This window comes from Callospermophilus lateralis, chromosome 4 (assembly GCF_048772815.1).
Source record: "Callospermophilus lateralis isolate mCalLat2 chromosome 4, mCalLat2.hap1, whole genome shotgun sequence".
NCBI lineage: Eukaryota > Metazoa > Chordata > Mammalia > Rodentia > Sciuridae > Callospermophilus > Callospermophilus lateralis.
In genome coordinates, this window is record NC_135308.1 from 44221174 (window position 1) to 44249011 (window position 27838).

The following is a 27838-nucleotide window of genomic DNA, read 5'->3' on the forward strand; positions in this document are numbered from 1 at the left end:
AAGAGTAAAGAGTCGCCCTCTTTGTCACTCAACCCTCTGCCACACAGTTTAGGAGTTAGCTATGTGATTTTTCTTTCTTTGGTAATACTACAGTTGAATGTGAAAAAAAAAAAAAAAATCCAAATAGAGAGATCAGGGATCCCCTGTGAATAACCTCCAAACAGTGGATGCCCAAACAGAGGAAGCAAACAGTACAAGTCCTTATGTCATCTTTAAAAAAAAAAAATCTTCCATTGATAACAATCAATGGCAACAAGGATCACAAAACCTTGTGTAACTGGTGACGGATTTTTATTCTTATGAATTGAAGAGCTTTCTTATGACCTTGACTGCAAGTGGAGAAATGGGCAACACTAAAGAGGTAACTTCTGTCCACTATTACCAAAATCTCAGTTAATGAAGATCAGGGACACTCAGTCTAATGTCAGCAGTTTATGTCAAATGAAACCTTAGGTGACGATTTAGTTGAAGGTTAAATAAAGAGGAAGGACCCTGAGCTGCCCTGGGAACCCTCTTCCATCTGGCAAATACCACTGTTTGTCCCCGTTCTTAATGACTTTTCCACTCCTTCCTTCCCCAGTTTGTGAAGGCTCCTTAGATTCACAAAGGTTAAAGTCAAGGTCTTATTCTATATTGTTTTAATTTTCTCCCGGATATGATTTAAATAGCAATTTCATCTCCTATTTTGATATTTAATAGGACAGTCAGTCCTCTCTATGGGCAGCTTCTGAGCCCACAGATAAACCAACCACTGGTTGAAAATATCTGGAAAAAAAAATTGCATCCATACTGAACATGCACAGACTTTTTTCTGTCATTATTTCCTAAACAATCCAGAATAAAACTGATTTACATACCATTTACCTTGAGGTATATAAGCAATCCAGAGATGACTTAAAGGCTGCAGGAAGGTGTGAATAAAATACTACTGTGTCATTTTATACAAGGGTATTGGGTGTGCAAGGCGGGTGTGGAAGGGAGTCCTGGAACCAACCTAAGAATGCCAAGGGACAACCTTATATAATAATAAAAGCTAACATCAAATGCTAATTGCATTCTAAGTACTTATGTATTTATCTTATCTAATCCTCATAAAAACCTCATGAGATACATCCTCTTTTTAAAGAGAAAGAAACTGAAGTTTTCAGAGCCTAAATTACCTGTTCATCACAAAGTTAAGTGGCCTGCTCCAAAAGTCCAACTTTAAACCACTATTCTACAAGCGTGGTAGCCTTCCAGCATGTCCGTTTATATACAATGGGAGGAAAATTTAACACTATGAAAATTGGGATTTGGCTCTGGTCACAGGCCATGTCATAATCGAAGAATAAAAGAAGACAAGATTCAGTGAAGGCCAGATGCAGACCAATGCATCACCCAAGAAAAATGTTTTGGGAGTTATTAGTATCATAGATGATAAGCAAACCACACAAGGCAAACTTCCAGAGATGTGTAATAAAATTAGGAAGATTCGGAGAAACCACAATAATCAAGGAGAAAGGAATGGGATTTGAACAAGAGAAACAAAAAAGGTCAACATGATTTATTCTATAAAGATGAATACTGAGTGGGGAGGAGTGTATTAGGGATGCAGACTCCTGGAAAGCAATAAAAATACAGCTTCACCCAATAAAGTTCATGTAAAAAGTAAACATTAAGAATTAGTCCTAAGAATTGATATACTTTGAGATGCTTTAAAAATACCTATATTTTTAAGGTTCGAATTTTTGATAAATTAGCATGTTTTAGAGATGGGTGTGTGTGTGTGTGTGTGTGTGTGTGTGTGTGTGTGTGTAGCATACGTGCATTTTCATGTGGGGATCAAACACAGGCCCTCACATATGCCAGGCAAATGCTCTACCCCTATGCCACATCTGCAGCCCCTGGAAGTGCTGAAGTTTGAAATTTATACTGCAACTTGAGTGATCTTTTCAAAATGCAAAGCTGATGATGGGATCCTCTCTTGCATTAAAATGGATTCTCACTGTTAAGAATTTTTAAAATCCTTAACAGTCATTCAGGGAATTGAATAAGTTTGCCTTTATTTTCCCAGCCTGCTCTTGAATCATGCTCCCGCTTGCTGGCAACTGTAGACTGATGTTTTGATAGCTTCTCCAGTGCCCACACCTCAGAGGGCTGCTCCATTTGGGGGGGGGGGGGGGGCAGGTCAGATCTTCACTTCCTGAACCCTCACAGCACCTCTTTTTCATACAGTAAGCTTGTTTGCCCCATCATAAGGACAGAGGGCTGACAGACATGCCCTGGATTACCTTTGTGTTCCAGCATCTACAAGTAGGTAATAGCTGGGAAACAACAGTATTTTCTGAATAGATAAGACCCATCCTCTCAGAAACTAAATTCTAGTTTGGGAAAATTAATTAAATTTGCTAAACAGGTGGAGTTCTCATTTTTATTTTTGTTTCACTGAAAATATGGGAGTGGGGAGAGTCTTGTGTTAAAATTAAGACATGGCTATAAAATCAATACATTTTTAATTGAAAGACAATTTTCCATTTGTATTTAGCCCTATTTAAAAACAAGCTCTCCCAAACTTCTATATTCCCTCGTCTACTTTATATTAGTCTCATCTAACACACTATATATTTTTCACTTACTTGTTTTGGTCTGTCATTGTATATCTTCCCCATTAGGAAGCAAACTGCGCGGGGGTGGGGTGGGGGGTGGGGGGGGATGTTAATCTCTTGTTCACTGGTATATCCCCACCCCCAGCCTAAAAAAAGTATTTGGCACATAGTAAATGCTCTTAAATATCTATCAAATGAATGAGTTTAGGTCAGTAGTTTTCCTTGTCCAGAGATAACAGGCAGAAAGCATCAATTTATCCCAAAGTAAAATTTCATAAAAGCTTCTTTTTTAGATTTTTTTAAAAAAATTTCTGTGATTTTATTCCATTGTGGTTTTTTTTTTTTTTTTTTTTTTTTTTTTTTTTTTTTAATGAGGCTTCTTATATTAGGAGCCTTCAAACTACTATGCTTCAGAATCACTTGTGGGCTTGAAATAAATGCAAAGCCTCAGCATAAGAGATTCTAAATCTAATTCTAATCTTCAGTCTGGGGTTGGACCTATAACAGTTCCAGGAGCTCTGCTGGATTACAGTTCAAAGGCCACAGTTTGGAAAACACTGGCGATAGCTATGCACACAGAAGACTCTCAACACATCTACAGCAGCGTTTATTACCTACATTCGCTCTGTACTTCTGAGGGCTTTATATAGTAAAGAATAATAAATGTCCCAAAGACAGGTTCTTTTTTCCCCTATTTTACGAATCAGGAGACTGGTCCATCCCTACTTCGATTTTCCCTCCATAACCGCAAATTTCTGTGATGCCCATCAGAATGAAAGGCAGAACCACCCAGAAAAAGAGGGAAAGGGTACGATGTCCCAGCGTCCAGACGGGACGTCTCCGCCAAGCAAAAGCCTCATGGCCTTTGCCTTTGCCCCCGAGGCCAGTAGCCGGCGACTTTTAGGCGCTTCCCGTTGCAGACGTGGAGGCTGAGAGAAAACATTCCAGTCCCGGGCGGCGGAGGCGGGGGGCGGGACCTGGTGTGGGGGCGGGACCTAGAGGGGCGTGACCGGGACGGCCCGCGATCTTGGTGGCCTGGAGGAGGCGCGGGGTAGGGTGGAGCCTGAGCGTGGGGCGGGGCCAGAAACCCCCCGAGGCTGCGGCTCCGGACCCCCGCAGGCCGGGAGAAGGCGGTGCTGCCAGGTCTTGCCCCTCCCTTCGAGGCGGGCCCAGCAGGAGGGCGAGGCTTGCGGGGCGTAGTGTAGGCAATTCGCTCCAGCTGCCTAGGCGAGGGCGCCTCTCTCTAATAACTGGCCATGGCCGCGCTTCCCTGCAGCAGGAGCAACTGCTCCCGGGCTTCTCGCTGGGCTCCTTGAGATCTCTCCGGTTTCGACCTCTTTCTTTCTGGGGCCTTGGCGAGAGGCAAGGACCCGTAGAGAAGGATGCGCTGAGGACCGCCAGGGCACGTGTCCCTGTGCCGCCGTCAGCCCCGGTGCGGGAGCCGACCTGCCTGGTGCTGCCTCGATTTACCCTCTGCGCGCCTGCCGCGCTGTGCCGCCCTTGATGTGCAGAGAGAAGCCGGACACCATGATCCTAACACGTAAGCTAGACTTGTGCCTTTGCCCGGGACTCGAGAGCTGTCACCGCGCCTTGGCAAGTTGGTGTCTGTCCTTCGGTGCTTTTGGAACGTTAGCTAAGGAGTAGCTGGAGTTTCTTGGGAGTGGAGTGTGTGTGTGTGTGTGTGTGTGTGTGTGTGTGTGTGAGAGAGAGAGAGAGAGAGAGAGAGAGAGAGAGAGAGAGAGAGAGAGAGAGAGAGAAGCAGGGTCGTAACCTGGCAAGGGAGGTTTGGATTTCGGGTAATGACCTTAAGTCTCGCATCGCCTGGGGACCGCGGACGCGAGCCCGGGTGGACTCGGAAGGACTGCCCGCTCGCGGCCTGCCAAGGTCGGGTAGAAGACTCGGACCGGGCAGTTCTTCTATTCTCATTCTAAATCCCAGGCGCTAGCCTCTGGCTCCGCTGGAGTGGCGGGACCCCCTTTCTACTTTTCTTAACTTCAGGAATCCTTCTGCGATTGGTGCTTTCTGCCCTGAATCCTACACTTCCAAAATCAGCGTAGACTCCCCCAGAGTTTTATTTAAGGGACGCTGCAGGCTTTAATGACACTTGGAAATGTGCTGGCATATTTACCCTAAAAAGTGCTTTAATTTCAAATCTTTTTTGTTCAGATATTTTAAAGGATGAGAATTAACTGGACCAGCAAAGTCTGGCTTTGGTAGTTGCCGGTGCCGGGAGAGTGTTGAGGCTCTTTGACCAGCCCAGAGGCTCGCGTGGGGGGGGGGGGGGGTCCTGATGGAAGAGGCTGCGCTTTTCCGCGGTGCGCTGGGCGGTCGGAAATGCCCCCACGAGATGCCCACGCCCTTGGCGCCTGACGAGGAGCCCGCGGAGCTAGCCCCCCGGTCGGAGACAGGAAGGAAGCACGCCTCCCGATCCGACTTTTTTTTTTTTTTTTCTCCACAATAAGTAGGGCTCTTGGAACCTTGTGCCACTCTGTCCCTGACCCCACCTCCAACGTAAAGGGGCTGAGCCTTTGATCTTTGGGAAAGAGTTACCCTGGCCACAGTAAACCTACCCTGCCGCGTGTAATTTTCTGCTTGTCTGCGGATCCTTATAGCGCACAGTCAGTGGAGGCTGGTGGGATGGCAATCCCGGGTCTGCAGCCTGCTGGCTGGGAGAATCTGAGAAATGACAGGACTCCGCTGTGCCTCTTCCATCTGCAACACCCGGGTAATAATTGCATTGACCCGCAGGGAGGTTGTGAGGATCAAGTGATCTAATACAAGTGAAGTTATTTGTACCATGTCTGGCTCTAACTTTCAGCAAATTCCCAAGTTTTGTTAATGACTGTAGATGGAAACTCCTGCCTAAAGCCTTACGGAGCAGAAAAACCGTCCCACGACCCTCTTCCCCATTCCGGATCTTGCCCCTTTGAGCCCGACCTTGGTCAGCAAATGAATCCCTTGTCGGGATTCAGAGGGTTTGTTCCAAGCGGTTGCTGGCAATCTAGAGGAATGCAGCCTTCACACAACCAGCCATTACAAAAGATTCATGAGGATGGCACATATGACGCATTTGGATAGAAAAAAAAAATGACAGCTCAAGAGAAGGCCAAATACTGAATCTCAAATTACAATTTTTTTCCTCCAAATTTTTGTTTGCTGAAGGGATGAGAGAAAATAATAGCCCAACAGATTGCAGTGTGGGGCATGTAAATCTATCAGCAGCTCAAGAGGTTGACCCAGTCAGAATCCATCTGGACTGCAAGCTGGTGGTCCCTCAGCAGAGATAAGTTCTCAGACCATAAGTGTGCAGTTAATGGAGGCACCCAATGCCATCTTGGCATGCAAATTGCAGCAGATGGTCAGAAGGGTGCCCTGGAAGGCAGCAGCGCCCCCCACCTTTCCCCAGAAGAATTAAAGAACTGAGGAAGGAGGGTCAAATGGTTAGCAGATGTGGGTTCAGAAATTATTTAGAAATATTTTCTGAGAAAATGTTGGTGATTGAGTGTGTTCACTTTTATTGTGGTGTGTTAGATTTACAGTGAGACGCAAGCCTGGGTAGTACTTTTTCATTAGCACTACTGTTCAGAGTTCAAACTGAAGCACAGCGGACTGACTTTATCCTTCCCATCTGGTTTCAAAGTTTGCTTTTGACAAAAAACTGATTTTATTTCAATTCAAGTCGAAAGACTCCTTGCACTTACCAGGTTTAGAAACTCAAGAAGGGAGACTGACTTGTTTTCTCCATTTCACAAAATCAGAATAAGTAGACTGCAACTTAAAATCTTTTTCCAGAATAGATAAGAGTGGTTTCAGTGACTTTTATTGTAACTTCTCAGTTGTAGATCTTATGAGAAACAATGCTCTCTCCTTGAAGATGAAAAGATTAAACAAGCAACTGTTTATCATTAATTGGAAGCTACATTTCAAATTTTAATATACTGGACCAATCAAAAGATCTTCCAGAGCAAATGTGAAAGGCAGTTTGTCCTTAAACCCTAAAGCCTTTCTTTGTTGTTCAGTATTATAGTTCAAATAACAAAGACCAAACAAAGTTGAACAACATTTTTACATTGCAAGAGGTATTTGGGTTCTTCTGGAAGATACACCAGATTAATGGAAACATGTTATAATTAAATAGCTATTTCTGTGATGTGAGTTGTGAACTGTACATAGTGTTTAAACTCTAATTCATAGATCTAGTATGGGGATCAGAGGGGATATGGTAGGCCCCAGTGAGATACCTTCCAATCAGAGGTTTGGTGAGATTCCAAGAGGTAGTTTCAAATACAAAATTATGTACTTGGTTTCCCTGGGTATCCCCATGGAGATTTTAAGCCATGATGCAATGTTCAAATGAGAGTGGTATTTTTATGACTTAGGGCGGGTAAATATGCAATTTGAAAATATTCAGGGAAGGGTGATTTGGTCCAGAAGAATGGGGGCATCTAAAGTACAGTGAGTGGAGTGAATCAGACTTTTGTGAAGAGAGCCTTGTTCTGGACAGGATGGTCCAGTATTGTAAACACAAGTTTCTCAAGCTTAACTCTCCTTCCTAGCAACAGGAAGACGGAAATGAGGCCATGCAAAAAAAGAGAAAAAAAGATTCTGAAGGGCTCCAGACAATACTTGATCCACCCTGCTATTCACCCTGTATAGCCAGAAGACCTGCAAAAGTAAAAATAACTTCAGATGTTTCCCCTTCCTCCCTGGATATTACCAAATCAGTAGACTGAATTCTCAAAAATTTAGAACATCATAGCAAAACCTGGCCCCATGGTGTGACTGCACATAGACTCACCCGAAGCCAAGCCTGTTCTAGAGACTGTAAAATAGACTCAGAGAGAAAGATGATTTTCATTTTTAATGTTTGCACAGTCCATTGATTACAGTGACATGAGTTGGGGTCCAGTGGGAGAGAGAAGGCTGCTTTAATTTCTAAACTCAGTTGTACTTCCTTGTCTCAGAACTCTCTTTTTTTTAATTTCAAAATGTCTTTTTTTTAATTTTTAGTTATAGATAAACACAATATCTTTATTTTGTTTATTTATTTGTATGTGGTGCTGAGGATTGAACCCAGTGCCTCACATGTACAAGGCAAGCACTCTGCCACTGAGCCACACAACCCCAGCCCAGAACTCTCATTTTTAACAGAATCTGCCACTAAAACTTATTTGATGTTTGGAGTCTGTAATGCAAAGGAATGATCTATAGTGCATTCAAAACATAAAAAGACATGTTCCTTCTTTATGATGGTCAAAGTCAAGTTTCGATGCCCAACTATAAAGTGTTCATGTCTACTGTGTCCTAAAAAGCACAGTCCCCAGTTCCTCTTTTCCAGGGCTATGCTTTTCTGGAACAGACTTTATCAGTTGTCTGTTTTCTGACCATCACTATTGCATATAGAAGAACACAGACCTGAGCATTCTTCTTCTTTTAGGGTAGACAGTGCCATAGGCCTGAAATATGTTTTATAAATACAGGTTGCTGCTGTGAACTAGTGAATCTGTGGTGTTTTCTTTCAACCTCAAATGACAGCAGTCCCCATTTGTCCCTGGGGAATACATATCAAGACCCCCTGCGGATACCTGAAACCATGGATAGGCCCCAAAGTTATGCAAACTCTTATTTTTTTTCCTATACATACATGTCCATGATAAAGTTTCATTTATAAATTAGACACAGTAAGAGATGACCAACAACAATAATTAAAATGGTTCAATTATAACAATAGACTGTAAAAGATTTTTAAGACTTAATGCATTATTTATTTCTGGAATATTTCCATTTAATATTTTCAAGTCTCAGTTGATGCTGATAACTGAAATTGTGGATAACGGTGTACTACCCGTAGTCGAAGATTCAGTTAGTGTAAAAGGGGTAAGAGTCCCAGCTGAGAGAGATTCTTCCTGTCTTTCAGCACTTTTTCCTTAGGTGAAAGCTTGAGTTATTGTTAAGGATTATCATGATCAATGATAATGATTAGGGACTCCTGCCAGGGTGTTTTAATTAGGTCTAATCTGTCTTAACCATTTTTTCACTAGATATTTTTTTTAATGGCAGGCAGGAAGAAAGTCCTGCATTTTTAACTTGTATTTGTTTTTCACATATCTTCACAAGCAATAGTCAGACTTTTCTAGAAGGGCTATACAAAATCTTTTAATTACTTTGCAGTATGGGAGAGACTTGGGCTCATAGGCAAAGGGCTAAAACGTTGAGGCCTGGGAATGACAAATTAAGTGTTTTTGCCTCCCGTCTCTGAAACCTATTGAGTTGGAAACACAAGCAGCCTCTGTCTTTAACATTTTGGGGAAAGGGTTCTGAGATAGCCTTTTCTGAAAGTCACCCTCTACCTACTGTACTGAATAATGCTTTCTACAGTGAAAGTCTTTTAAAAAGTATGTTTCTAAGGGAAAAATATTTTTGCAGGTATCACTGAAAACATTTGAATATAGGAAACCCAATTCTTGGGCTCATGGGTAAATTCAAGCCAACCCAGTGGAAATCAATTTCTCTTCATCCCTCAGTTTTTGTTCTGCTGTTAGACTTAGCTTCCCAGTGGACAGTGTGTCCTTTTTCCCTCCTCGTATCTCCACTTGGTGGCCTTTTCATGTCTGCATCCCTCCCCCACCAGGAGAAAGAATCAAAAGCTAATTGAAGGCTGAGGTCAGTGAAGCTGAGTCCTTAGATGCCTTTGACACCTCCCATCCACATTTTGTTCTCTGGCCTGCCCCACCTTTGAGTGTCCTGCGGAGAGGACTAGAGGTCGCTTCCTGAAGCTTGTCAGAAAGGCGCCTTCCTCCTCCTGCAGCAGTCTCTAAAGGATGTTTAGGGGACAAAAGTTTTCCACACCCTGAGGTCCTAGCATTTCCCAGGCTCCCAGCACTTAGGGAGCCAGGGAGGAAGAGACTTTGGAGGTGAAATGGCCTGAGACCCATGCCCCTGAACTGCCCTACAGCCATGCTGTGCCCTTTGTCACACTCGAGTGACAAAATAGATAGAAGATGCTGAAACCCTGAACTCATCTTTACCTCCTGAATCTGGAGGAATAGTGACCTCATAGGAGATCTAGTGCTCATACAGCCCTCTTTTTTGCAAATTATATGGCAGAGAAAAGGGATTTTGTGTAATGCTTGTGCATTTATGAAAGGAAAAATCCAGAACTTTGCAAAAGCAGCCTGGAAAAGCAGGGCCTCTTCTCTATTGAGGGGTAGCTGAAATGCAGGGGAGTTCAAGGTCCTACATGAGCTGAATGAGCCTCAGACCTCTTCCTGCCAGCATGTGTGAGCAAGATGGGGATAGGAACCAGGTGAACATCGTAATGTGTTTGTAAGAAGTGATGTATTTGAATTAAATTTTGATCATTAGTGCACACCTGTAAGGGGGCTGGGAGTCCCAAGCTGTTTTTAAAGAAAATAATTCTTAATTCATTTAGAAGACAGGAAGTGTTGCTTTGCTTTGTTTTTATTTTGGTAGAAGAGATTGAACTCAGGGGTGCCCAACCACTGAGCCACATCCGCAGTCCTTTTTATATTTTGTTTAGAGACAGGGTCTCCTTAAGTTGCTTAGGGCCTTGCTAAATTGCTGAGGCTGGCTTTGAACTTGAGATCCTCCTGCCTCAGCCTCCTAAACCACTGGATTACAGGTGGGCCCCACAGTTCCCAGCAGGAAATATTTTTTATATATACTTTTTGGAACAAAACTGAATTTTTCAGGGACTAGGGTTGTAGCTCAGTGGTAGAGCGCATGCGTATCTTGCATGAGGCCCTGAGTTCATCCCCGCAGTGCTACCTGAAAAAAGCAAAAATACTGAACTTGACTAATTGAATGGTATTTCTTTTTGAGTTTAGACATAGGGAAGGCTGGAAGTAGTTTATACCTTTTGCCATTATCTTCCATTTTTAAATTTTTTCATCGGTCTTTGTTAAGGGAACTTAATATTTCTTGATTTTTTTTTTCCTGTCACTAGGAACTAAAATGAAAGCAACAGAATTTGTTTTTGTTTTGTGGGTTTTTTTGTTTTTTTTTTTTTAGGAAATCCTTCCTATCTCCTTTTCTTCTATTCAAGGTTTTTGTAGCACTTTGATTTTCACAGTATTTTATTTTTCCTGTGGTATAACATAGTAGAACTTGGAACAAAAGCCACGTTTTGGGAGAGCTAGCCTAAGTAAAACTGAGCTTTGGAGGACCGATGTGTGCACCAGCCTTTCATGATGGATACAGGTTATTCTAGGCTCGTAGCCAGAATTTTGCCTTGCATAATAAGTTTTAAAAGGAAATGGATTATATAATCTTACGACTACTGCTTTATTTTACCAAAAAAAAAAAAAAAAAAAAAAAGAAAGAAAGAAAGAGAGAGAGAAAATTAAAGGCCCTTAAAAGTATGTTATTAGAGCTGGGATTGTGGCTCAGAGGGTAGAGCGCTTGCCTACCATGCGTGAGGCACTGGGTTCGATCCTCAGCACCACATAAATAGAAAATAAAAATATTGTGTTCGCCTATAAGTAAAAAATAAATATTAAAAAAGTATGTTACTTAGATAATTTCCTTTCTTAAAATTATCTTAGTAGCACTTATCACCTTAAATTGTGGAAGCTATTCCAAACTATTTTGCTTAGTACATTTTGAAATGCATAAGTATTTGATATAGAATACTAGATGTGTGTGTGTGTATTGAGATAGGAGTGTGTGTGTGTGTGTTTGTAAGTGTTCCAAAGGTTTATTTTTATCCCAGTGTACTGAAATGAAATAAAAAGATGTGATAAGGCAGTACGTATTTCCTTAATAGTTTATTTTCATTTCAGTTTTAGTAGTAGGCGCCTGTTTTGATTGGTTGGGAGATATTTCTGTTCCTGGAAATAAGTGTATCAGCAAGGAGTGGCTGACAGCCATGTCACTCACAGACTCAACTCAACACAGAGCTCTTGCCTGTGGGAGAGCAGGATGCATATTTTGATGTAAGCTACTTGGCTTTTCCTGGTTTTTGTGTTAAAACAATACTTTGCAAATGCTTCTACTAAATAATCCTCAAAGAGAATTTCAATTGATTTAATTTCTGCATTGCTAAGGTGTCACTTCATGTATTTAATCCCAGTTATAGACCTGCAGGGTCTGTCTCCAGAGGTTTCCTTCTTTCAAAGCAAAACCATTTATTATGCTGTCGTAACATCACAGGGGGGGAAAGGGGGCTCTTTTCTCCCCCCACCCTTTCATTTCTAGGAATATTCTTTACTAGAAATCTGCATATCTGTCTCCACAACTCAGGGGGACAGGTTAGGGTTAGGGTACTGGAAAATAGTCAGTGCTTTAAACGTAAGGGCATCAGTGAATAGGCAAGAAGTGCCGTAGCCAGGGCTGAGGGGTTGGGTGGTGCAGGAACTTTCAGCAAAGAACCCAGACTCTGCACCAGCTTCTTCATTTACAAAGAAAAAAGATGCAGAGTTCTAGCTGGGTGCTGCCATGGAAGCCCACGTGATCAATAAGCAAAGCAAAACAAATGCTGAGCGGTTTCTATGCCCTGGAGTGTTTTCCAATAAAGATTAGATTTAGTTTGAGGGCTTTGGACACACATGAGCAAACATTTTTGAACTGATGTTCTCTATACCATGAACATAGCTTTTTTCATGGGATAAATCAAGAAATTGATCCATTAAAAAGCATATTGAGAATTTTAACAGTAAAAACTTGAATACAGGGCTGGGGTTGTAGCTCAGTGGTAGAGCGCTTGCCTTGAGTGTGTGAGGCACTGGTTTCAATCCTCAATGAAATAAAGATCCACTGACAACTAAAAAAATTTAAAAAAAAAAAACCCACTTCAACACGTTTAGTAAAATGGGGACCACTCAGTACAGTTTGTGGCAAACTCGTTTTTTGAAGGAGGAAGACCATCTCCTTCTAATTGATGAGAAGTCGAGAAAAGTAAGGATGGATCTCGTTCTAAGGATTATCTTAGTGAGACAATACCCTTCCATAAGGGGACTAGCAGAATAAGAAGTTGAAGGAATTTACAAAGCCTCTGACAAGCCCAGGTCATGCAGATGAGGGAACTGGTCCACAGAGATTGTTTCCTTCAGGCTGCGTCTCTGGGCAGTGAATTCTTTCTGGGATTTGTTTTCCTGAGCTTATTAGAGTTTTGTGCCCTTTCTGTGATGGATTATCAAGCAGTTGGGACACCCAGATGCAAAGCTGTTTTACATCGGAGGAAATAATGGTGATAATTCATTACATAACCAGGTCAGGAGGTGCTAATGTCCACAGTATGGGGGTAACTGCATTCTCCTTTTGCTGTATGTTACAGTAGATCCGCCTGCCTACCATTCCTTCACAGATGCCTGTGCTTCTTCAGGTCTCACTCTCCTTTACCTGGAATCTCTTCTCCTACAACCCAGTCTCACATACGGATCTTCACCCCTCCTTAAATAAAGGCTGAGCACAAATTGTCCAAGAAGGCCATGCTAATACCCCACCATGAGGAAAGAGCAGCTCTCCCACCTCTGAGTTCATACACACCTCTTTCCTATGTCACACCACATCCTCCTTTATATTATCTAGAAGTTCTTAGATTTTGTTTGTTTTGGGTTTGCTTTTTTTAACAAAAAGCAATGCATGGGAATAGTGCATTTCAAACTGGTAACTTGGATAAAGCATTTCAAAAATTGGAATAAAAAAATGTAAGAGTAAGCTCATCCATGGTGTTATTTGAAACTTCTTGCAATTTTACATATACTCATTTGTATACAAGAAAGTATATGTATATATTTATGTTTATACACAGATGTGTATGTTAGGCTATAATGTAAAATTTATTTCTTATTATGGATCCTGATTTTAAAAAATTAAGACTACTTAACTGGAATGAAAATCAAATCAATAATTTATTGATTAGTATAGTATTTATTTATTGAGCAGCTGCTCTGCCACAAATAACTATAGGTGCTTGGGATGTATCAGAGAATAAAATAGGCAAAGATACTTGCCTTTGTGGAGGTCACAAAGAGGAAAAACAGAAAGTAAACCTGATAAATAGTGGTGTAGAAAAGAACAAATAAAGGAAGAAAGGCGGGTGGCCCAGGGGAAGAGGCCAGTGTGGCTGGATCAGGGAGTCAGAGGCAGTGGGTGGCAGATGGGGTGTAGTCAGGAGTAGAGCATGTGGCATTAGGACTGCGGCTTTCACCAGTGAGATGTGAACTCATTGGCGCTGCCTGTACAGGGTCACTTGGGACTTAGCTAACACAGGGACCTTAGGGTAGCCCTTAGGAAACTATCCCTAAATTGATGATAGAGGGCCATCTGACACCCTGTACTCAACTGTGAATTACCTTTCCAAGGGGCTTCCTGCTTCAGGGCAGGAACTCAGGTCTGTGATTGTCCTGACAATAAATAAATATTAAATGAAGGGACAAGTGAAGGCTGATTGACCACGCTAGAACACACCTCACAGTGGATTTGGGTCAGCCACTGTTAGGCCACATGACCCAAAAGTCTGAATGAGTGGTTGACCAGTCTCCCGGAAGCTTCCTAACTTTTCTTTTTTTTTCAAACCTTCAAAATATGCGTCAGAAGATGTTTGGAATTTTTTTAAGCACCTGAGGGTAGGAATTCTCCTAGTTGCTGTCAAAATCTTTGCTGTGATTAGATAACTTTAGAGCTTAATAAATACAAAGTGTGCATTCAGTTATCTGACTTAGCCCTGCTAGGAATTCATTTTGCATAGATAACTCCTGATTGACAGTCTTTGGCAGTTGTGTGTGTCTGTTGGACGTTTATTTTTATAATTGCAAAGAGAAAGGGATTCAAGTCACAGTTCTTCATTTCCCTTTGAAGAAAGGAAAATATGAATGTGTTTTCCCTTTTCCTCCTTCAAACAAATATATGTGTGATTCCAGTGTACAAAAAGGAGTCTTTGGGGATGTACAAATGAATAATAAGTGAGAAATCTGTGGGAATTTGTTGGAGGCAGGGAAGAGAACACAGTCCTTGGGGTCAGAGCACTGGGTACACTGGGAACCCTGAGCTTGCATTTGGAAGCCTGTCTTTCAAGAACTGAAGGGACAGCAGAGACCAAGGTATGGAAGCAGTTGGATGTTGTGAGGAGTTTGGATTCTATCTGAAAGGCATTGGACAGTCACTGAAGAATGATAAGCAGAGGCTCAACACAGTGAATATAAAGTTCCATAAAATCAACCCAGTGGTTCAGATTTGTTGGGAGTGGAGAGGTGATAAGGCTTACCAGAAAGTTCTTTGAGTGGACTCTTAGAATAAGCCAGAGGAAAAAGAGTTCAGGACAAAGGACTATGGATTCTCAGTCCTGGCTATATTCAAACTTATTCAGGGAACTCCCATAAAATATCATGTCCAGTCCTCCCTCCAAGGAATAAATCAGAACACCTGCAAGTAGGTGGTCATGGTGTTTTCTAGAAAGACTCCAAGGCAGTGCCTCCTCCATCTAGGGTTGAGATTTCTGCGGTCCATTCAATTACTACAAGCCTTCAAGGCCCTGGTTTGCTTCTCCAGGTGACCCAACCTGGGAAATGCACCAGGTGAATGTGCACTGTTATTAAAGCCATCGTGTCCAGCTGCACGTCAGCCTTGCAAAATTAGCCACAGGAAAAACGATAAGCAGAGTCTCCCATCTCATTTGAAGGAATCTGTGTCACCCAGGAGAGGAGAATGAGTCTTTGCATCAGAAAGCACCTGCCCACACACACAGCTAAGGTAGCGGTAGAAGCAGCAGCTTTTCCATGAACTTTTACCTACATGTCTGTCATATTTTCAGAAAAATCCAAGGAATCAGGAAAGTGCTTGAATTTTCCTGACATTCCTCTAATTCCTTAGAATTGCATTTAAAGAAACAAATTCAGAGCCCTCATGGCAATACAGGCCTGTAGTCCCAGCTTCTCCAGAGACTGAAACAGGAGGATTACAAGTTCAAAGCTACCTTAGCAACTGAGACCCTGTATCAGAATAAAAAAGGTCTGGGGATGTAGTTTAGTGGTAAAGCACCTGTAGCCTCAATCCACAGTACTGCCAGGAAGGAAGGAAGGGAGGGAGGAAGGGAGGGAGGGAGGGAGGGAGGGAGGGAGGGAGGAAGATTCAGCATAGCATGTATAAGAGCCCTGGTTTTGGTAACATATTGGGGAAGAAGGGGAGAAACCTGAGCTCCCATTGTGAAGATAGAGCAGACAGAAGCCAGAAGTAATCCCATCCTACTTATCCTATTTAGACCCCATCTCTTTGCTCAGTCCACTGAGATCCTCAGACCTTAGCAGAGTGATGAGGGTCTCTTGGACATCTTCTGCTAACTCAGTGTTGAGGGATAGTGGAAATATAGGGACATCTCATTATGACAGGAAATATGCAAATACGACCCAATAGTTCCCAGCCATACGTGAAAGGGTCTTCTGGACCTCACTCACTCATATAGCATGAAGAACTATTTTGTGAAGGGACCAACAACTGAAGCTGTTTCCAATAAAAATTTCCTGTGTCCTCCTTAACACACTTAGAGAAAAGCCAGGTATAAAAGTTTATTGTATTTCCATTGGATTTTTAGTGTCTAATGACATCTATCCCCAGTGGGCAATGATTTTTAAAAATCATCCTCATAGTTTGCACATCAGCACCATATTTACTCAAGGAAAAGTCATATCTCAGAGCCTTCCAGAAGTCTCCAGAAGCCTGGGGGAGATGGTAAGGTGACTGAAGTCTTATGTTTGTGGTTTTCTTTAATATTTTAAACTTTGTTCATTGATACATTTTTTTTAAGGGAAGAACTTGTCTTTCTGGAAGGAACTTGAATTTCTTTGAGTTTTCATTTCCTCTCCTTCATTTGAGAAAAAAAATGGAGAAAGCTCTTTTTTTTTTTTTTTTTTTTTAAGGAGAGATAGTTGCTTGTTTGCCTGATTCCTTAGCCTCTTTTTATGTTGGAAATAAATGATATCCGTACTCCACATTTTAGGATCAGTATTCAGAATAAATGACCTAATATATATTCAGCGCTCCGATTGGGCCTTGCATATATTAGGTGCTCAATAAAAGTTAAATTTAAAAATTGATGGAGTTGTCCAGATATCTGGGAAGACTACACATTGGTTGAAGAATTTGTCCTTGGGATGAATGAAATTTGACCTTATGCAGGCAAGAGGGCGTTTGGGACAAGGAAGTCAGGGGATGTGTATGCTCAGTTTACTTTGGCTAGGAGGCAAGAAAACAGGAACTGAAAAATTAGGTTGAATGTCACATAGAAGGCCTTGAAAACCACCAAGAAGTGTTTAGACGTGATTTTCTAAGATATTCGTAAAGGAGAGATGAGATCAAAACTTGAGCTCAGGAATTTTGATGAGTCAGGGTTGGTGGGTAGATTCTCTGAATAGAGGAAAGATTAGAGTTTTTAGTTAGGGTTTTTAGTTAGGGAGACTAGAGTCAAATTCATGACCTGAACCAGAGAGTGAACCTCGAAAGGCATTCCCTGCCTGACCTGCCTGTAGTCATGGGTTCACTTCATATTAAAAGTAACACACGGATGTTTTTAAAATCACTATTTGTGTTTGATTGTTAATACATTCCCTTGACCTCTGTTAATTAGAAAGACTAGGACGAAAGTCTCTATATATTCCATTTTCTAAAAAAAATCTGTGAGAATTTTTAGAGTTTTCTAATTCTGATTTCTACCAAAGCAGTGAGTTAAATTCTCATTTTTATGCAGCCTAAGTTTTCAAGGAGTGGATGTTTTTAACGTAAAATAGTTATACTTGGCTATTTCCCTTTGTTTCTTTCTCTTTTTTTTTTTTTTTTTTTTTTTGGTACTGGAGAGTGAACCTAGGAACATTTAAACACTGATCCACATGCCGGTCCCTTTTATTTTAATTTTCTGTAAATTGCTTAGAGTCTCGGTTAGTTGTTGAGGCTGGCTTTGAATTTGCGATCCTCCTGCCTCAGTCTTCCCAGTTGCTGTGATTACCACTACCACATCTGACCCCTTTGTTTCTAAAAGAAGAACATTCTCATTTACTTTAGGATGAGGAAAAGGAAGGGTAAAATTCCAGAGCTCTGTGATTCTTAAAAGTACTGCTTTTGAAGTATATGTTTTTAATTAAATTATCTGCTTAAAAAAAAAAAAAAAAAAGAAAGCAAACCTTTTTTCACATCATTTCTTTTTCACCAAGTGATCCTTAGAGTGACTATTTAAACTAGATCAAGTTTTGGTTATGTGAGCAAATTTTATTTTCTTAGTGGTAGAAAATAAGAGAGACAAGACAAGATGGTAGGTTTGTGTGTTACTACACCACATGAGACCTTAAATAAATACTATATGTGAGAACACTATGCAATTTGTAAAGTATTCAAAAAAAGATGGAAATCTTTTTAGAAAAACATCTAACATCATTCATGCCTCTCAGTATGAGACCATTTTAATTAAAAAAGTCAGAAAAAATGCTCTAAATGGGGATGAAATCTGCTGGTGAATTGCTGTCTATAATTAAGGCTCTTCTATCTGTGCTGACCCGATGTTATGTCTGAATATAGTCAAAAAAATGTGGACAGTGAGAATTTGTGCTTATGGTATTCATCACTTAAGTAAAATATTGAAAGAGTGAGCACATTTACTTTTTAACAATATGTTGTTCAACTGGGCATGGTGGTGCACGCCTGTACTCCCAGCAACTCAAGAGGCTAAAGCAGGAGGATCATGAGTTCAAAGTCAGCCTCAGTAACAGAAAGGCGCTAAGCAACTCAGTGAGACCCTGTCTCTAAATAAAATACAAAATAGGGCTGGAGATGTGACTCAGTAGTCAAGTGCCCCTGAGTTCAATCCCTGGTACCCTCCTCTCCCACCATAAAAAAAGAAAGAAAATAATCTCTAAGGAGCTAGAAGAGGCGAATTATTTTAAATATATTTTTTTAAAATAACAAGCAGCCTTTTTTTCTTTCCATATCTGTCTTTGGGGGAAGGGGGAGGATATGGCGATGAGAAAATGTTACTTTCTCATTATTTAAAATAAAATATTGAGCTGGGCACTGTGGTGCATGCCTATAATCCCAGCAGCTCAGGAGGCTGAAACAGGAGGATCGCAAGTTCAAAGCCAGCCTCAGCAATGGTGAGGCACTTAGGAACTCAGTGAGACCCTTTCTCTAAATAAAATACAAAATAAGGCTGGGGATGGGCTCAGTGTTCGAGTGTCCCTGAGTTCAATCCCTGGCACCAAAAATAAATAAATAAATACATATAATAAATATTGAGTCTTTATATGTTTCTCCAGCAATATTGTTTTCTAGAAATTATTTATAATTTTATTTAAAACCTCCTGTGGAGACAAGGTATGGATGTAAATTCATGAAAAATAAAGTTAAGGCTGTGGTTGTAGCTCAGTGGTCGAGGGCTTGCCTAGCACATGTGAGGCACTAACTGAGATCAATTCTCAGCACCAATAAAAATAAAAAAATAAAGTGTTGTGTCCATCTAAACTAAAAAAAAAAAAAAAAAAAAATTAAGTTAGATTCGGATAATTCACATGGAACCTACTCTATAGATTCTTTTATTCAGTGCGAACATTAAAGTCTTTACACATTAACATCACTCCATCCACCGCCGCCCCCAATTTGGCCCTAAATTTTGTGTTTAATAGTGGTACTTTCCTCTCTACACTGAAAAGACTCATGCAGGTAAACTTTGCCATGCCTTTCCACTCTAGGCCGTAATTGTTTTTAGCTGGGGTATTCACTGGCTTGGAAAATCAGGGGCTTGTTTTTCTCTTTGGTGTGCCCAATAAGGGCATTCCTACTTTCTTTAATGAATTTGAGTGTTCTTAATTACCTTTCTTGAAAGGCCCAAAGAACTCATGAAATAATAGGTGAAAGATGCTTTGAAACAGTAAAGTCACTAGACAAAAGTAAGATGTGTATACCTCTCCTAATATATTGGCCATCTCCCTCCCATCTGGCTCAGAGGAGAGATGCTTAATGAAGATTTGAATCTGGGGTAAATTAAGCCATGTTGCGACCTCTATAAAAGAGTGAATAGCTTCACATAACTAAGTACTCTAATGGCCTGTGGAAGGCGGGAAGAGGAGTTGAAAGGAAAATTCTTTGTACAAACCGAGAAACTAATTAATGTGCCCAGGACCTCCTCTGTGAGTCAGTTTTAATGGGACTGTAAATAGGTGTTTGAGTGAGCTGTAACACAGTGTGTTGGTTGCTCTGGGCCTTCCTGTTTATCAATACTATCTACAAGATGGTAAACCACAGGGAGGGAGACGCTTTATTAGGCATTTCAGCCTGCCAAGACTGGGATTTATGGACTTCATGCCCTTCATGTCATGGGGCAGCCTGTGCCTCTCTTCTACTGGGTTAAAACTTGTGGGCCTAAAGACTCATCACCAGAACACCTGGGGCTGTGAAAACACCCAGCCCTGGGTGTCACAAGTCTGTAACCTTGCCCAGATCAGTTCTACTCTAGGGTGTCCCATGTACTAGGTGGATCTTGGTAGAAGTAAAAAAAAGTAAAGCAGGTTAAGCCAGGCAGGCTTAAAATTGTTATAGGGTCCTCTTCAATTCTGTCATTCCGCCCTGTTTTTATAATCATCTGTAACTGGAGCACTTCAGAAGCAGAGCAAAGTAACCTACTTTTAGGACCCCATTTTTGTGTTTTCTTTAAAGGGAAGATATAGTAATTACATACGTCTGAAAAACTCTGAAAAGATGCGTAAAGATGTAAACCATTTGAATAGAGTGGGCTTTTTGTTTGCTAGCCCATCTATATTTTCTATTAAAGTCAGGTTTTGCTTGTATAATAAAATCAGTTTAAGTCAAAAGGTGGATGAGGCTGACAGCTTTGTCTTTCTTCTGTTTTAGAAATCGAAGCCAAGGAAGCCTGTGATTGGCTGCGGGCAACTGGTTTCCCCCAGTATGCACAGCTTTATGAAGGTAAGCCAGGAAGGCCATTTTTCTTTAAATTGACATGATTATAATCTTTGGATTATGATTGTTCTTGATCTATGACTTCTTTTCAGGCATTTGTTACTTAGTATATGTTTCATTTCATTTAAAAAAATAATAATAATGTAGAGCCAGGCATGGTGGTGCACACCTGTAATCCCAGCAGCTTGGGAGGCTGAGGCAGGAGGATCGCAAGTTCAAAGCCAGCCTCAGCAACAGCGAGGTGATAAACAACTCAGTGAGACCCTGTCTCTAAATAAAATACAAAATAATAATAATAATAAAATAAAATAATGTAGTAAATACCTAAGACCCCCCACCACTCAACACAAAGACTAAGGCCATGATAATAACACACTCACCTGCCCCCTTTTCTGTCCCTGATCTGAAACCTCTGTTCACCATTTTCTTGTGTTCCTTTTGTTGTTATTTTATTCCTCTTTCCTCAGAAGTATATTTTATAAAGTTATTTTTACCTTTATAAAAGGGATAGTTATGCTGTATATAATCTTGTGGGAGTTCATGTTTTCGTTTAAAATATTTTATTAAGATTTTTCTAAGGCTGGGGATGTGGCTCAAGCGGTAGTGCGCTCGCCTGGCATGCGTGCAGCCCAGGTTCGATCCTCAGGACCACATACAAACAAAGATGTTGTGTCCACCCAAAACTAAAAAATATTAAAATTCTCTCTCTCTCTCTCTCTCAAGAAAAAAAAAAGTGATTTAAAGACTTTAAAAGCAAATAAATGTTTGTTTAAAAAAAAAAAAAAGATTATTCTAAATTGTGTGTCCCCACAGTTCAGGCATGCTACCCTATCTTGTAAATAGACCACTGCAGTTTATTCCTGTCCACACTCTGATGGGTGGGCATTTCAGTTGTTTTGCTTTTACAAAGTGTGCTGTTTTGAACATTCTTTTACCTTTCTCTGGAAGTGCGTGTATATTTATCTTGTGGGTATTCCTAGGAAGAGAGTTGTTTGGTAATTTAAAAAACTTGCATAATGCAAATTTTTCTTCAGTGCGCATACCAATTTTCACTCCTACCAATCACATATAAAGATCCTGCCTGTCCACTTACACTCAATACTTGATATTGTCAGACTTTGATTTTTGCCAATCAAATGGATATAAAATCATATTGAATAGATTTTCACTTCCATTTCCCTTAGCATTAACAAAAATAAACAATTATTCATTTTATGGCCATGTGTTTGATTTTCTTTGAAATGTCTCAGGCCTATCATCCTCCTAAGTTGATTGTGATTTTTTTGCGGGGGGTACTGGGGATTGAACTCAGGGGCACTTGACCACTAAGCAACATCCCCAGCCCTATTTTGTATTTTATTTAGAGACAGGGTCTCACTGGGTTGCTTAGCACCTCGCTGAATTGCTGAGGCTGGCTTTGAACTTGTGATTCTCCTGCCTCAACCTCCCAAACCACTGGGATTACAGTTGTGCACCACCACACTCAGCTATGTGATTTTTTAAATGATTTCTAAGGGCTCTCAATTCTACATTCTCGTCCTTGTGAGTCATGAGTTGCCACTGTCTTTTTCTCCATTTGTAATTAAGCATTCCACTCTTCTTTAGGTTGTCTTTTGATTTTAATTTTTTTTTAACAGTCAATTTTTTAATTAAGAAAAATGAACCTTGTAACAAAATCGATATCTGGACTAAATGTTTTTCATATCATCTTCTCACTAGTGCCCTGTAGGTGACTATATACTGAGGCTATGGGGCCTCAAATCTGGCTCATTCTCGGAGCCTCTGGGTACCAAAATAGATCATGTGTACTTTGTGCATGTCAAAAGGAATAAGTCATTCATTTAAATAGGAGTTTTATTACACTCCATATGAGTTTGCTTTAAAATAGTTACAGCTGTGAATGAGCAAATTCCATTTTATGGATAATTTTCAAAGTTGCACGAATGGTAAAGTCATTTCTAATTTGCAACACATGATCTTCCTCCTGGTAGCTCACATTAACAAATATTTTTCATCTTTTTTTTTTCCCCCCCTGGTACTGGGAATTGAACCCAGGGCCTCACATATACTAGGCAAGCACTCTACTGCTGAGCCACATCCTCAGCCCTGAAATCTCTTATTGTTTCTCCATTTCAGAGAAAACCTCTGGTTTTGTTTTATTTCTTCTCATTTTTAAAAGTTGGTTCAGTGCCATATGTCTTATGGTCATACGAATCAAGTTATCTTTCCTTTAGAAAAATTCTTGAGCTATTAAAGAACTTTTTTTTAATTAATTAGTTTATTTATTCTAATTTTTTTTAATTTTAAATTTATTTGTTTATTCTTTAAAGGACTTTTGAGATGGGTGGGGAACAGCATTCAATTAGATTTTCAATTCACAGCTCTGGAGATGAGAATGATAATTGCATTTGCAGTGTCTGTCCTTCTCCCCTGTTCAGAAATCAGATTTCCTTCAATTATGTGGATTTGGGTGTTGATCTGCTGCCAGGTGGCACCTTCTTGTGATTGTGTCTGTTTGCTAAGAACGAGTTCAAGTCTCTGTCTTACTTCTTTCACCATCCTAAAATGCAGATGGCATTTTCATAAGTGACATTTGGGGGCCCTTTCATGCTCCCAAGTCGTTTGAAGTGTAAGCCTGCTTTTGAGGTGCACTGTACATTGTTCTGGGCTATCATTTCCCCCGTCCATCCTGCCACTGTGTTCAGGGTGAGCACATACACACCACCTACCAACCCCCACATTCCTCGTCTTCCTGTTTAGCTTTATTTTTGTACTTGGCAATTTACACTTCCTGCCTTTAAACCCAACCAAGCTGGAAGTTGAATTCAGAACACTTCTATGCACGAGTGAACTATTATCTTCTAGAAACTAGATCTTTTAAAAGAGAGTCAATAAGAGAAAATTGTTGATTTAATTGTTTTACTGCTCACATTTAATTAATCACTACTGGATTTTTTAAAAAACAGAATTATAGTTTATTTGGGTCAGAAAAGTGATCTAAAATACAGCTCTGGGTACACTAAATTAGAAATTGCTAAAATAACATGGTTGCTTTTTCCTCTATACTTCACGGGCATGGGAGCTTTTTAAGTTACATTTATAGATTTGACATTATACTATATATAAGTACTACAAATTCATTCTATAATATTAGTTCTATTGTTTAATACACTAACAACAAGGATGCGTTGTGGTCTTACTTTTATTCACTAAGAGCCAACATTCGCTTTAAGCCTCCCGTTATGTTTCTGCTGTAGCAGAGCGCTAAAGACATTTGTCTAGGAGAGACTTGGACTGTCCATCTCTTCATCAGTTTGGGCTGTAACTACTTCACTGTTCTGCCTATATTATCATTCAGAAACAATATCAGTAATCCCGCTCTTGCTTTCAGGAAAAAGAATAGACTATAAATTAACACTCATTGTGATTGTTCTTAAACAAGTATCCCTAGAAAATGGATTATTATGAATAAGGAGTCCCAGACCATTCTTTAAGATCAGCGATCATAAATTAGAAGCCAACTCAAGAATTAGAACTTCACAGTCACCTGCAGCTCCTAAACTACTGATGGTCAGGTCTTTTCCAGCATCGTTAGCCATTCTGAAGGCCAAAGAAGGTTTTTAGATGATGGTAATCCTTCTATGGTGACTTTTTTTCCACCTATTCCTGACTCACGTTGCTTCACACAACACTCGTTGCTGTGTACGTGTTCTTCTGTGAAGGCCCATTGTTTACTTTGATAGCTGAACTCCAAAGAGGGCGATAGCTTGCCTTTATCTAGTGGCAATTTAAGGGCTGTTCTAAGTTTCCACAACCAGACTGGGGGTCTTTCTCCTCTGCTTGTCCTGGATACATTTACCTATTTAATTGCAGGGATTTTTATTTCAAAACCTGGGACACATTTTTTAAATATATATTTTTTTATTTTTAATTGATTACTATAGTGTGTGTGTGTGTGTGTGTGTGTGTGTACACACATATGTGGAGCACAGTATAGCATTTCAGTTGCATGTATGTAATGTGTAGTGGTCAGAACAGAGTAATTGGCATCTTGCTCCAAATGTTTAGCATTTCTTTGTGTAGTGAACATTTTAAATCCTCTCTATTATCCATTTTTAAAAAATGCAATTAATTGTTATAACCTATGTTTATGAATTGTTAATAAACCGTGGTTATTCTAGCATGCTGTAGAACATTAGAAGTTATTCTTTCTATTTAACTACACCCCTACACCTGTTACCCATCCTCTTTCTACCACTCCCCCAGCTTCCTAGACTCTTGAAAACCACTGTTCTACTCGTCTATAAGGGATCTTTTTAGGCAATACAGAAAAGGAAATTCTTCCATTGAGTTGACTTTTTTCCACCTTTTCTGCTTTTGAGTCTGATACAGCTTCTTCATTGTTCTGAGAGAATTCAACTCTTCCATAGATTAAGGGATCTGGGATTCTATTGTCCTTCAGTAACTTTATATTTAGCCCTTTGTTTTAGGGAGAGTTGTATAAACTCCTGAGAATCCATATGGAAGTGTTAATATTTGTTTTAAAATATCATGTCTTGAATCCCCTTTAGCTCTCCATGTCATACAAATGCACTAGTCCCTCTGACTACCATTGGCCATTATCCTCTGGATCTTTCCTTGGCCTAATTTTTTTTTTCTTATCCTGATTATATGTGAGCAAAGACCTGCATTTAAAAACAACAACAAAAAAAGTAAGCCACATTAAAAAAAAAAAAAAAAAGACTCCTTATCAATTCATTCTGGCTTAAATTATAACGGATTTATTGCCTTGGTTTGTATAAAGGTGGAACGGGGTTTTTCAACACTTACCTTTGACATGAAGCAACATTTGGGTTTCCAGACCACTTTAGAGCTCTTTTAGGATGCTCATGCTGAATTGCTTTAAACTGCTTTATTCTCCAAGAGCCTCAAAGAAGTTGGTAGAGAATGAACCTTCCTGCACATGGGAGATACTAATCACATTGCTTTGGGAGGTTTCTCCCCACTTTGGTGAACTGAGCCAGTTTATCCAGAACCTACGAGCTTGATAACATGTTTGTATTTATTTTTCTTATAGATCTCCTTTTCCCCATTGATATTACCTCGGTCAAGAGAGAGCATGATTTTTTGGACAGAGATGCCATTGAGGCCCTATGCAGGTAAATGAGCATGTTCTGAGCATTTCTGTTTTCTTTTCTTTGAAGAACAAGGCACTTACCACAGGTTTGATTTTCTTTTGTTCTGATCACGTCTTGTCTTTGATTAGCAAATGGTATAGTGACTTACCTTGCTATAAATCACAGACCTTTTAATTTAAAATAAGGTAAAATGCTCTTAGGTGATATTGCCATTAAAATAGCATTACCTTGCCTTCAGAGGTCCTCACATTAATACCACTCTGTGTTTGGATGCCGTACATTTAAAGAAACAGGTCAGTTTCTGATGGTCTTGAAACTTGAATAGGGTTTTTCAAAGAGGTCCGGGAATCGACTGCACTGCCCCAAGCAGGTACCCTAGCAAAGTCAAGGCTGCGCTTACACAGAGTGGAAATAACATATTCAGAGGACAAGTACTGGGTGGGGGCTATGGAATAGCACCATCCTTTGAATTCCAGAAAGCTCCTTGTACCTCTGGCTGCCCCAGGTTATAGTAATGATAGGATTAAATAGGCTATAAAACAACTCAACACAGCCTTCAACATACAGGAGACAAGCAGTAAATGAGCATTGATGTGAAGTGTGAATAAAACTGTCAGAAATCCTCTTTCATTTGCTGGTGGCTCTTTGGGCTGAGAAGCAGCTTGTGGGTTTTATTTAGCAAAGTGGAAGTCATAAAACTGGAGTCAGGTGACGACTGGACGCTGATAATCCTTTCAAACCCTGTATGACATTTTTATTCATCTTAGGGTTATTCATCCTTTGTAATTTTTCTCCAAACCTAAAAACCCTAACTGCCAAATTCTGGGGGAAATTTTATACATAGACAAAATTTACATATGATGATTTGTTTGTAAGATTCAAATAAATTCTCCTTTAATTTCAGTATTTATTTTAACTTGGAAAAATATGATTTAGGTACAATGATATCCAGTATTTCTTTCCCCTTTGTCGGCATTAGCTCTGTGAAAATATTTTCTTTTCCCCTTTCTTATGTAATGCAGTGTTTCTTGGAGCAGCCAACTTTAGCAGTGGTTTTGGAGAAAGATAAATAGGATGTTTAAAATGGTGTATGGAAAAGACTAGTTCTACGGTTTAAGGAGGGAGATGCCATATTAACCACAGAAACATTGTCAAACTTTTCAAGTCCAATTAAATAACTAGTGGGAAGTATGCAGACATTTTCTCAAAGAAAGCTGATTCTAAGCCCTGCGATGGCGTGTGTAATATCATAGCTATGTCATCTGCAATGAAAAAATGTCACCAATGCCGTTTGGGGAGGGGAGAAGTGTGTGTCTGGAATATAAACTACTCCAGACATTTTTAAAATGCTTTCATGCTTAGCTGCAGGGCAGAATTCATTTATTTCCAACTCATCACTGGTGATAATGCATATGAATGAGGTCACTCCTAAGATGCATCTTAGGAAATATCATCCATTTCACACATTTTAAGCCACTTGATGAGGGCCCTTGGAACAGCAGCATCAGCTTAGGAATTTGTGGGTCATAAAAATATTACTGCAACATTTCAGCCCCAAGAGTCATGATAAAATTCTTGAATATTTTTGCTGTCGTTGTTGGAATATCAGTTTGAAATTTAACTTTCCTTTATTTGAAAGATTTACACTAGCTCTTAGTACCACTCAGAAAGCCACCTCTTGTTGGAGAGAATAAATCTGTGCTTCTGGATCTTTCCTAAAAAGAAAAGCCTTAAAGATACTGGACTTTAATCTATATTCAAACTCTGCCTCATATTCTGGTTGGGCTTCTGTTTTCTCTTAAACATAGAATAATGTATCACAGGTTAGCAGGGAGAAGGAAAAACGCTAATGAAAGTCAGGTGCTTTAAAAATTAAATGATCAGACCCAGATTTGAGGACGTGCAGTAAGTATGGGGACTGGATTTTATTTTTAAAAAAGAAATTTTTCAGAAAACAGAAACATCATCAACTTGCTTGTAATGGAAAACCCAAAGACCCCTGTCCACATAGTTATATAAATAGACTGTATGGAAATGGTTCCCTCTTGATGTCAGAAGAAAAAGATGGGAGCCATACAGGGCGGATTTCAGGTACCCTCCATAGATAACGCATTTCAAGGTCTGAGCTGCATAGCATAGTTGGGATACTCGTTTTACTGATGATGTGATATTTACTTCATTCACTGGAGCTGCCTGTTCCAA

At 40.1% G+C, this 27838-nt stretch overlaps 1 protein-coding gene across 4 annotated transcripts in view; it reads left to right on the top strand.

The window, feature by feature from the left end:
• Dlc1 (DLC1 Rho GTPase activating protein) overlaps positions 1–27838 on the top strand; it is a 387704-nt gene that overhangs the window by 338128 nt on the left and 21738 nt on the right. For all 4 annotated transcript variants that reach the window (XM_076853769.1, XM_076853768.1, XM_076853767.1 and 1 more), the window contains exons 6-7: positions 20433–20504; positions 25576–25657. In XM_076853769.1, coding sequence (XP_076709884.1) covers positions 20433–20504; positions 25576–25657 — 154 coding nt within the window. The remainder of the gene's footprint in view (positions 1–20432; positions 20505–25575; positions 25658–27838) is intronic.